At 59.2% G+C, this 12,064-nt stretch overlaps 1 protein-coding gene across 3 annotated transcripts in view; it reads right to left on the bottom strand.

The window, feature by feature from the left end:
* The window catches only part of CARM1 (coactivator associated arginine methyltransferase 1), a 39,438-nt gene extending 28,049 nt beyond the window's left edge, over window positions 1-11,389 (bottom strand). For 2 of the 3 annotated variants that reach the window (XM_042978181.1, XM_042978182.1), the window contains exon 1: window positions 11,170-11,389. In XM_042978181.1, coding sequence (XP_042834115.1) covers window positions 11,170-11,389 — 220 coding nt within the window. Of the gene's footprint in view, window positions 1-10,917; window positions 11,076-11,169 lie in introns of those variants that run through there. The other variant, XM_042978183.1, reaches the window with a different exon arrangement.
* Between the last annotated feature and the right edge of the window lie 675 nt (window positions 11,390-12,064).

Here is a 12,064-nt window from a genome sequence, read left to right as displayed (position 1 = left end):
GGAGGCGCCAGAGCCAAATGTGGGTTGGCGTCCCGGTCGCTACCTGCCATCGAATGCCTCAGTTTCCTCGTTTATAAACCAGAGGAAGGGGCTGTGGCTTCTGTGGCTCCCTGCAGAGCATGCGTGGCTCGGGGAGCAGAGAATGGGCTGGTTTCACCCCTACTCACGCCTCCACCCAGCACCCTTGTGCCAAGTGGCCACAGCGGCCGGCCAGCCCTTCGGGGCTGTTCTGATGGTTGGGACAATCAATGAACGTAAAGTGCCTGGCTCGGTGCCCGCCTGGCACATGTTCGTGCTGGCGCTCAGCAGACAAGATAAGCAGCGCATGGGGGCAGAGGAGGTAGGGGGAGACAGAGCCAGGCATCCTGTCCATGTCTGCCCCCTGGGGGGCCCAGCTAACACTGGGGATTCCAACCTCCGGTCACACAGAGGGCTCAGGGCAGAGCCGGGCTCCAGGCTCCGTGGAGAGGCCTCCAGGGCACATGGCACAGGTCTGGAAACCAGCTGGCTGCTGCCTTCCCCTCAGGCTCAAGGGAGAATGTGGCCAATTTTCTGGAATGTCCCTCTTGGGTCTATAAGAGACCCTCCCCCCCCTCAGTGTGTCTTTGATTACTTACTCACGTGCCCCCTGGAGGGGATCACAAGAGCACCCCTTTCTCATCAGAGCACCCATCTGCCCAGGCCCCCTCCGCCGTCCTCGCCTGGAACCTCACCCCTGCCCGTGTGGTCAGGCAGGTTTCCACCCCTGAAACCATTCCGCTCTGACATGTATAACATACCCAGCGAACATGAACCCCAGCCACACGAACACAATTAGCGGGGAGGCAAATCCACCAACAATCTTAAAGAAAAACAGCCCAGACCCGTTCTTGCCAAAGCTGTGGGTGATGAATCGCTTGAAAGACACAAAAAGAGGGAATAAAAGGGGGTTCCCTCTCTCGGTGCAAGGAGTGGGGGTGGGGAGGAGGCAGAGCCCCCTCCCCCAAACCAGCCTGGACTTGTTTCCAAGAATGCCCCGCCTGACAGAACAAAAAGCACCCAGAGGCTGGGGGACAAGTTCTAGGTCTGGCTTTGGGTGGCAGTTTCGTGGGTGGACACAACTGTCAAATGCACCGGACAGGATTGAAAGCCCGGGCATCTGGGGTGTTGACTGAACAACAATTAAAATAAATAAGTCATCTAAAGAAAAAAACGAGGGCACAGAGTCTCCCCATCCAACCCCTGCAGGCCTGGGGGAAGCCTGGTCTCAATTTCCTTCATAGAACTGGTTTTCGGGAAACAAAGGGAGTGGGGGCAGGGAAAGTCGGGAACTCCAGATTCTTCAACCAAAAGTCAGAGCTGTGTACTCTGTACAAGCGCGGGGACAGGTGACGTGGTTTCTCCGGCGAGGGTGGCGGGTGCCAACGGCCCCACCCTGCACCGTGCCTGCGACCCTGAGTCCCAAATCCTCCAGAGCTAGTCCCAGAAGGGAGAAAGCGGGCAGGGGCTCCCTCCTGAGTCATGAGGCACCGGGAGGGGCCGGGCAGGATCTCAAGGCCGCCGAGGCCCCCTCCCAGCCCCACCTGTCTCAGGGCTTTATGATCGCGAGCACCTGGCTGCCCACACCTGGGGTACATCGTCCCTTCCAGACAACACAGCAGGTTTAGACCAACGACCTATAACCCTGTGTGTTATTCACCTGCCACGTGCGCTGGGCTGACACCAACCCTCTCACTGCCCTGCATCTTCCAGGAGGAGATGGAAGCGAAACAGAGATCACCTGGGACAGAGTCACAAGGTCAAATCAAGGTAAGGCTACACAGCCTATGCTAATCATGGCCTCCAGCAGCTTCCGACCCAGAGAGGGCTGCCTCGTCCGGGAGGGAGGAGGGAGAACGTGCATTCCAACCAGGGAATGCAGAGTCAGGGACCCAGGAGAGCAGCAGGGCTGGCCCAGAGATGCCGCAGACCCCACCCCAGCAGAGCCACTGCCCCCCCCCGCCCCGCCCCCAGGAGTTCCTCCTCGCCACCGCCACCCTGTCAGACCAGGGGCCTCCTGCCCCCACGCTTAGCTCCTCGGCTGCCACTCTCTTCAGGCGACTCCTGGGCCACGTCTCCCGCAGCTGGGAGACGGGGTTTTGCTACTTTCGGCTCCCCGAGACTGGGAGTACGCCAGGGTGGGGATCGTGTCTGGCTTGAGCAGGGCTGTGCCTACTGTCCGGGCACAGATGGCCACCTCCACTAGGCCACCTGCCACCAGCTACACCCTTCAGTGAAGCCTCCCCACCGACAAGGAAGCTGAGATTCAGGCGACTGAGTCATTCGCCAGGCATCGCCCTGCTAGGAAAGGGCAGCGGACAGACCGGGCTTGAGCCCAGACACAACCACAGGTGTCACCTCCCTCCCCCAACACTCTTGGCATAAACGCCACAGATCCCCCTTGTGAGGCCTCCCCTCCCCCCTGCACATCCCACTCCAGCCACACTGGGGGCTGGCTGCCCTTGGCCACACCAGGCCCACAGCTCACTCAACTCCCGCCTGCCGGGCAGCAGACATGATTGTAAACACTTGTATTAGCCCCCAGTTCCCAACAACCCTCCGAGGTAGGTGCCTTCAGGATCCCCATTTTCCAGGCGACGAAACAGAGGCACAGAGAAGTCATGCCCGCCGAGGCGGGCAGCCAGGACTAGGCCCCACCACGCCCTCCTTCCGTCCCTCGAGCTCTAGCGCCCCCAGCAGGAGCCCTGCTGGGCCCTGATGACCCCGCCTCCCCCCTCGCCCTCCCCAGCATTTTCAGACCTCTCCTCCGTTCACTTTCTTCCGCAGGACCCTGACCACTAAGCATGACAGGTCTAGGCGACGGCTGGCTTAGAGCCTGTCACACAACCCCCCGGTCGGCAAATGTGGGACTGCGTGCTTATCTTGGGCGTCACTGTATCCCCAGCTCCTAAAACAGTAACTGGCACGCAGCAGACGCTCAGAAAAGTTTTGCTAGCTGTTTAAAGGTAGACAGACGAAAGGTAACCACGGCAATAAAAAGACACCAAGTCCCCCGCAGTACGTTTGTGGTTGGAGGATGGAAAGTCAGGTCTCTCCATCTTCAGAGAACTGTTGGTAGGCCCAGAGGGCCTGGGTGAGGTCAGCCCTCCCACCCTCCCCTCTCCTGGAGACTCCACCATCCAGCCCCCACCACCTGCCATCTGGCTGGGTCCCCTCCCCCAGCTTCAAGGGGGCTGCCCCTCCTGACCAGAAATCCAGTGACTCCGACAGACATCGCTGACCTCTTATTCCTGCCGGATGAGAGCAGGGCGCCTGCCTCTCTCCCACTGGCCACCCCCGTTCCTCAGAAGCCAGAGACATCCATTCACTCCCCAATCTGCCGCTGTCCTCCAGCGATGGTCAGCCTTTCCTGTGTCACAGATCCCTCGCAGGGGGCATCGAAAGCGGGAGCCTTTCCCCAGAAAGACACACAGAAAACCAATGGCAATGCCATGGCCACAGTTTACTGGGTACACACACAACAAGGAACTTTACATGCGTTCCCTCAAGAGACATGCCGCTGTCACCCTTTTTCCTTTTTCTCAAGGAGGCTCATTCAAGGTCACAGCTAGTGACTCTTGTCCCTCTACCCTTATGCAAAACCGCATACAATTTCAGGACATCATAGGACCCCCGAGGGCCATCGAGGACTCCAGATGAAGAGACCCCTCTCAGAGCCGCCTGAGGAAGTCCCTCCCAGCCTCCACTCTCCACCGGGAGCAGCAAGTCTGTCCCAGGTCTGAAACCTCCATTCCTCCTCCTCTGGGATGGGTGTATCTTTCCCCATTTGTCCTGGCAAATTCACCACCTGCCCAGTTGGGGAGCAGATCCCAAACACAGAGCGAGCTCCCCAGGGAAGGAACACAGCACATGCCACGAAGGTTCCCAAGCCTCTCCTACTCTGCTAAAATCCGACCCGGTCCGAGGCTTGGCACCTCAGATGACCCGTGAGTTCTCGCCATGCTCCCGTCCAAAGGTCCCGCACGCCCACCTTGGCCAGGCCCCCGCGGGTGGCCTCGGCGCTCGCTTGCCAGGTGCCACTCACGGCGCTGGCCATTCTGCACCTGTGACCTCCGATCGTGACGGGCCCCAACCACCCCGAAAGGCATGAAAAGTCAGAGTAAATCGGATGAGCAGATTAGAAAAGGCCCACGTGGCAACTCAGGTGGGATTCTGCCAACGTGAAGGGTTCGGGCCAGGTTGGTTTTGCTGTCAAAGGAGCGGCAAGCTGGCTTTCGGAACTCCTGGGTTTCCAAACTGCCAATGCAGCGGGTAGAGAAGGCGAAGGGGGGCAGGAAGGGGGGGTGGGATCTAGGACCTGAGGCCAGATCAGCTTAGGACCGGAGGTAACAGCCCCACCTCCGTGGGGCTCAGACTCAGGTGCCCAGAGGGAGAGGCCAGGAGCCGAAAGAGGGTGCCGGCTGAGGGGAAGGGACGTCTTCCCACACCCAATGGCAACCCGGGTTCAGAGAAATGCCTATTTTAAGACACGATCCGCTGCAAGTGGAAGGACCACGAAGCTTCTGTGCCGGGGCGGTGACGAGCCAGGAGCGGACTTCTGGCAAGTTCCAGAGGGGGCACTGCTACCCAGCTCGGCCTCGGGGCTTGTAAGCCCAGGGCTGCCAGCCCTTCTAGGTTTTCAGAAGTAAAAAGTCAGACTGTGATGCACAATCGCACAATTAATACGATACCCAGAGTCTACTTTTATTTTAACCATATGGTGAAGCAAACCTGAGGGCAGGTCGGTCACAACCCCCTGGCGATGGGTCATGGCCTTTGCCCTGGGCAGAGTTCACCTTTTGTTCCAGAACACAACTTCTGGACCTCTGACACACTCCTGGGGCAGGTTAAGGTGAAACTATTCGGTTACATTCCTGTTGCATTCTCTAGTCTGGAAGCTTCCACGGGCCCCTCACTCCCTGCTCCCATCTACACTGTAACCCGCTGCTTCAGAAATAACATCTTATCGTGTGGGCCTGTGTGGAAAATGGGCGGCTCCTGATCACAGGAAAAGGTCCTGTCGTTCGTAAGACGTGACTTGGGCGTGACCTAACCTTGTTACCCTCCCTTTAGCTCCTGCAGAGACCCCTCTGCCCCACACCAGGCTGCTGCCCCCACCCCCCACCTTGAGGACTCCATAAGCCAGGAATATCCTTCCCAACATTGGCTACGTCCACATCCTACCTACTGTGGCCAAGGTGACCGCCTGACCGTCTCCCAGGCTCTGTTCTGTCCTTCCTTTCTTCTACAGAAAGAGACACCCTGAAATTCGCGGAGCTGATGGCTCAAAGACTACATTTCCCAGCCTCCCTTGCAGCTAGTGGTGCCTCTGCAACTGCCTTCCAGCCAACAATGAAAACAGAAGCGTCACAGCCAGCTTGTGGAAACTGTCCTCAACGGACACCTGGCCCACCTTTGTCCCTTCCTTTATCCTGCTGTCTGGAAACCGGGGTAGCAGCTGGACTCCAGCTGCCATGTTGATCCATGATGCCAGGACCTCACCCCAGGGATGGTGGAGGGGGGTCAGCTGGAAGGACCTGGGTCCAAGGCCTTCCTGAAGCAAAGCCTCCACGCCAGCCCTGGTCGCCCACCCTCCAGACTTTAGCGTGAAGGCACAATAAATAAAATGCCATGTTGTTTGAGCCGCTGCCACCCTGGATCTCTGTTATGCCTGAACAAATCTGAATCCTGACCCCCTTTTCTCACTGAACCACTCTGCCGTAAAACAGCAGGTGCAACAGAGGTGAATTTGAAAGCCAGCTCTCCTGCCCTCCAGCCATGTCACCTCAGGTCGAGCCCTCTCACCTCTGTTTTTCCACCAATAAGATGGGAACGGTGTCCCTGACCTCCCAGGACTATTCTAAGTGGTAACACACAGCCAGGGCCACACCTGTCAGGTTACCTGGCCCACACGGTCCAGAAAATGTCCTCTATCCGCCCTGAGCAATCAGGATACTTCACAGTCAAAATAAACAGACGCACACAAAGAAAGGCTTTTTGGTTTCTCTTAAAAGCTGTGGCAGATCTGGCAGCCCTGGCTGGGGCCGAGTTCCCCCAGCACCCCCTCCCCCCTCCCGCTCCCTTCACTTATCCCCGGGGTCCACAGGCTTCCAAATAAGTATTTTAGTTTTTGCAAGACACACGAGCATCAGTTAAATATTCTTACTTCAGCTGTTGGGTTTTTCTAATAAAACTTTCAAAGATGTACAAGGCTCCCTTTAGCTGTTTGAAAAAAGGCGACAGGCCCGATCTGGCTCACAGACCCTAATGCGTGTTATTATCCTTTCCCCTGTTGCTCTCAAGGTCAGACATTTTATGCAGGGCCTGGTACACAGTAAATGCTCAATAAAAATGACACGGGGCAGCAGCAACTTATGGGCACCACCGCAATGTGAATGTCCTTCCGGTGTTACTAACCTTCTGGGTTGTCGCCCCAGCTTGACTTTGAATGCCCTAAAGCCTGGGCACGTGACAAACTCTTCTGTACCCTCTGCCCCTCCCCCCAGCCACCAGGGGGCTCCCAGAACCGTGACCGGAGGAAATCAGAAGAGCTCCTGATTCTGCGGCAGCTGGCCGTTCTTCACCTTGCTTCTGCAAAGGGTTTTTCTCTGGGGTTTCCGCACCCTGGCGTGCCCCCCCCCCCCCACCAAACTGAAGTTTAGCCCCTGTCAGAGCCAGGGGGCGGGGAGAGTCCACAGAACCGGGCAAAGTGACTCGCGCCGACCAAGAAAGAAAAGTGACACAGTCATCTCCAGAAAGGACACCGTGGGCCTGAGGAACCGAGAATCTGTTCCGCTCCCCACCTTGGCTGCCCCACCACGGGCTTCCCGAGAAGCTGCCTCCTTTCAGAGGGAGGGCTCTCTGCGTCCAAGAACTCCAGAGGCCGTGCCAAAGCTTCCTCAAGGCCCGGGAAGTCTGCACCTCTGCCCAGGGAAGACGGCCTGGTTTTGGTAGCTGCCATTTGGTAGCCAATGCCATGGATATGGGCCAGGGTGACTTCGGATGGCAAGAAGCGGTGGGAGGGTGGTCGTGCACGGCAGGGCGACTGGGGCGGGGCCTTCTGCGGCTGCCATCTTTCTCCCCGGGGAGGGCGCAGACGTCAAGGGACAGGGCTGTGTGTCCGCTACCCACACCCATCTCCCAGCCCCACTGCCTGGGGCAGAAGTCGCGGCCCAAGGGTCCCTCCCCCACCTGCTGGCGGTGCGAGACAGCCGGACAGCCCTGCAGCGTAAGGGGCTCCCTCCTAGAAAAGCCAGATCTCCATGCCTCCATGCCGGTAACAACACCGTCAACGACATCTACAGAAATATCGGGGCACCTGGGTGGCTCTGTTGGTTAAGCGTTTGACTTCAGCCCAGGTCGTGATCTCACAGTTGGTGAGTTCGAGCCCCACAATGGGCTCTGTGCCAACAGCTTGGAGCTTGGAGCCTGCTTCAGATTCTGTGTCTCCCTCTCCCTCTCTGCCCCTCCCCTGCCTGTGCGCTCGTGCTCGCTCGCTCTCTCTCTCTCTCAAAAATAAACATTAAAAAAACTTTAAAATAACATCTACTGAAACATTTAGTTCCACATCCCCATGGTCCACTTCACCCCCATTTCCAGGCCCCAAGTGGTATTATACCCATTGCAGAAGAGGAAACTGAGGCTGTGTCCAGGTAAGTGCTGCTAGAGGTGAGGCAACAAGCTCAGAGGAGGTGAAATGGCTTGTTTCAGGCCGCACAGCTGGTGACCCACACGAGTGAGACTCCACGTTCAGAACCCCCGCCAGCACCCAAGCGCACCTCTGGCTCGCCTCCCACGGGACACACGGGGGAGATTCGGGTCTTGGCCGACCTCCCTGTCCGTACCCGCACACAGATTTGAATCCCGGAGCGGGGACGGGGGTCTGGAATCACACACAGCTGGCAGGACCCTGCCTCATGAAGGACAGGTGAGCAGAACAGGGCTCCGGATATCTTCTCAACTGGCCAAAGCAATCAGGTCCCAGAAGGGCCCAGATTGGAAAATGCTGAGGCCAGGAAAGCAGGTTCATCCCAAGAAAAGGCCTAAAGGTCCTAGTGGGCCCCAGGTCCCGGAGCCGCCACATTCCCGCACAGGCAGCGGCTGGACCATCTCTGACTTTCTCTAGGACGCTGGCGGCTGGGCTCCACCCGGCAGGCCGGGCCGGCTCTCAGATCCAGAGGCGGAGCGCAGCCCCCACACCTCAGCCTGGTACTCTGCACCCCGCCGGCACACTCCAGGGCAATCCCTCCCCGTGGACCCCGCTCTCCACGCCTGCTCAGGAGCCAGTGCTGCCTCACCCAGAGCAGTAACCCAGCCAACTCTGAGGTCATCGCTGGCCCCAGCCTGTGATGGGAGCAGGTGCTACCACCACAGAAGTGCTAGTTTACGGAGCAAACACACTAGGTGCCACAAAGGCCCGCCGCTGCCCCCATTCCACCGATAAGGAAACCGAGGTACAGAGACTCACCCGCACCGGCAGGGCACCAATCTAGTCCTCGTAGGAGACCCTAAAATAATACGTCCAAGCCCTAACTCCCTGACCTGAGAATGTGACATATCTGGGAGTAAGGGTCTTTGCAGATGTAATTCAAGTAAAATCATTCTGGGTATATGGTGAGCCTTAAATCCAATGACAGGTGTCCTTATAGGAAAAGACGCAGAGACACAGGGGTGAGGCCATGTGAAGACAGACGCAGAGCCTGGAGTTCTATTGACACAAGCCAAGCAAGGCCTGGCCCCAGAGGAAGCTGTTAGGGGTAAGAAGAAATCCTCCTCCAGGGCCTCTGGAAGGAGTGCGGCCCTACCAACACCTTCGTTTCACACCTCTGGCCGTGAACTGTACGAGAACACGTTCCTTTTGTTTTAAGCCACCAAGTCGGTCACGGCAGGGGCACCGGGGTGGCTCAGTTAGTTAAGCGTCTGACTTCGGCTCGGGTCATGATTCGAGGTTCGTGGGCTAGAGCCCTGCATCGGGCTCCACGCTGACTCTGCCTGGGATTCTCTCTGTCCCTCCCCCACTTATGCATGCGCTCTTTCTCTCTCTCTCAAAATAAAGAGACAAACTTAGGGGAAAAAAAGAAAGTTGGTCATGGCAGCCCTGAGGAATTAACACGACCCGGTTCAGCTGACTCCAGAATCCATGTTCTCAGCCCCACATCAATGTGACTTAAACATAAGGAGGAAAAAGTTCTCTCAGACCCCGCGAGACTGGATCATCCCCGACTGAGGATCTCAATCTGAGAAACGTGGACTTTCTCCTCTTTACAAATGCTTCCGTTAGGAATTACCCCTAAAAGAGGATGTTATCTTTATAACTAGTAACAACGTCAAGATCACCCACACAACAAAAACATAAAACGTTAAAACCCTCCTGGAGGAAGGTGCTGAGCTTAGGAGACACCAGGTGTGGAGTATACGAGGACCCTCTGTAGTATGTTCCCAATAATTCTATAAATCAAAAGCTGTTCAAAAATCAAAAGACGTTATTTACAAAAGAAAAACCCAACTCGCCTGGAACTGCTTGAGGAGTAGCCTTAGGATCCTGGTTTGAGAAATGCTGCTCATCTTTATTCTTTTTTTGTCCCATTTGTTAAAAAATGTTTTATTTATTTTTGAGGGGGGGGGGGACAAGGCGCATGAGAGGAGGAGGGGCAGAGAGAGGGGGAGACAGAGGATGCGAAGCAGGCTCCCCGCCAATAGCAGCGAGCCCTGTGCGGGGCTCGAACCCACGAACCGTGAGATCATGACCTGAGCGGAAGTCAGATGCTTAACCGGCTGAGCCACCCAGGTACCTCTACTCATCTTCATTCTTTATTAATACCCGCCAAATGAACGATCATGCTCCTGATCTGGGGGATCCTGCTGAGTTTAAGGTGGAGAGCATAAGCACCTGTCCTGAGCTCTGATGCCCACCGGGGATACCTTTCTCCCCTCTCCTCTCGGCTGGTCCCAGAAAACCCAGCTCTGCCCCAGCAAAAAGAGGTGTGACACTTGGGAGGTGGGCATAAGTTTGGGTTTTCCGGGCAGAGGTGCAGGAAGAACCCTGTGTGAACCACCTGCTCTGTGCGCTTTCCTCTGGATCACCCCCTTCCCAAAGTGGCAAAAAATTCACACAGGCCAAAAGCCAGGAGAGGCCTCCTAAGTGGCTCCCCGAGCATCAGCGCGAGAAAACCTGAGACAAAGCTGAATGAAACAGAATAGCAAAATGTGAACAAGCAATCAGGAATCAAAGAGAACAGATAAAAAAGAGTAACAGAAAGAAAAAGGATGAACCACAAAGACTCAGGGGCCTTGGCAAACACATTTGTGATTTTTTTTTTTCCACTGAAATGTCAGTTTTTGAAACTAGCTTCTGAAAATGTTACCAGCTTCTCACATCCCCAAAAAGAAAGACCCGAGGACCGCGACGAGGGAGGAGGCTGTGTTACCTCTTACTTCGGAGCCGGACATCAAGAAGGGGCCCTACCCTTCCACGTTTCCACCAAGAGCACATCCAGCGGCTCGCACCACCCCGGCATGGGCCCTCTCCCCAGGTCTAGAAGTTTCCCACACGGGGGTCCAGAACGCCAAAAGGCTCCCGATGGGTGGAACCGGGTCCTCCAGGCCGCCCCAGGCCGGGCACCGCTTTCCAACTGTCCTTAGCAGTCCAGGGAGTCCCGAGAGATGGCCAAAGGCTGCCCACACCCCTCCCTCCTTCCCCTAGGGCGGCCACACCCGCCCCCGGGGACTCCCACCTCTCCCACACCCCAGGCCCCCTTTCCTCCCACCCAGCCCCCACACCCCCAGCATGCTACGAATTCACCTTCCCCGCTCGGCCCCCCGCTTCCTGCCCACCCCCTCCCAATCTCAGGGCCCTCACTCCCCCATTTCCCGCTTCCCACCGTACTCCGGGCACCTCACCTCTGGCCACCACGCACGCCCTCTTTTCTCTCTGCCCCTTGACATCGTTCCTCCTCTCGCCTGACTCGGGGGCCCCCACTCCCATCTCCCTCGGCCCGGCGCCACGGACCTCACACCAGGCCCCCACGGTTCAGGGCCCCTCACCCTCGGGGCCCCGGGCCCCTCGCCGCGTCCCTCCCGCCCCGGTCCCCCGCCCGGCCGGCCTCGTGGGCAGCCCCGGCGCGCGGCCCAGCCCCGGGGCCCCGCACTCACGGCTGTAGAGGGCGATGCCCGCCGCGTCCGGGCCGGCGCGCACCTCGAGGCGCAGCGCCTGCTGCTCCGCGTGCCGCTGGATCTCGCCGTTCGCGTCGCCGATGGTGAGGAGGCGGGCGCCGGGGAACACGGACACGGCCGCGCAGGGCCCCGCGCCGCTCGGGACCGCCGTCCCCGCGCCGCCCGCGCCCGGCCCCGCCGCCGCCGCCGCCGCTGCCATCTTAGATCCGGCTCCAGGCCCCGCCGCCGCCGCCGCCGCCGCCGCGCCCGGGCCCAGGCCGCCGCCGCTGCCGCCGCCGCCGCCGCCGCCGCCGCCGCCGCGCAGGCCGAGGCCGAGGCCGAGCCGGGCAGCGCCGCCTGCCGGCCACGCTCCGCCTCGTCGCCACTGCCGCCGTGGCCCGGCCCCGTGGCGCAGCGCCCCCTGCTGGGCCGCCTGGGACACGGGGTGAGGGAGGAAGAGGGCGCCGGGGGGCGGGGCCGCCCCGCCCCGCGCGTAAGGTCGCGGCTTTGTGAGGTGGCTCCGCGGCCCAGGAACGGCGGGGGCGGAGCCTGAGCCGGGGGGCGGTGCTCGGCCTCGCGGACGTGCCCCTAGGACTTGGCCACGCCCCCGGCCCGACGCGGCTCGAAAGGCCGAGCTTTGTAGGGCGGAGCCGGAGCGGAGACTCGGGGCGGGGCGGAGACAGGGGCGCGCCCCGGGGGGGGGGGCGGTGTTCGGCCGTGTGGACACGCCCTTGGCCCCGCCCCGCGCAAACGGCCGCGCTTTGTGAGGCGGCTCCCCAGCGGCGAACGGTGGAGGAGGGTCTGACGCCCTTCCGCTACGACACGCCTCTGCGGCCGAGCTCCGCCCCCTGGCCCAGCCCGGCTTTGTGAGGAGGCACGCGGGGGGCGGGGTGCC

Source organism: Panthera tigris, chromosome A2, assembly GCF_018350195.1.
Source record: "Panthera tigris isolate Pti1 chromosome A2, P.tigris_Pti1_mat1.1, whole genome shotgun sequence".
Classification (NCBI taxonomy): Eukaryota; Metazoa; Chordata; class Mammalia; order Carnivora; family Felidae; genus Panthera; species Panthera tigris.
Note: the sequence above shows the minus strand (reverse complement) of the source record. Positions and strands in the feature narration are given on the sequence as shown.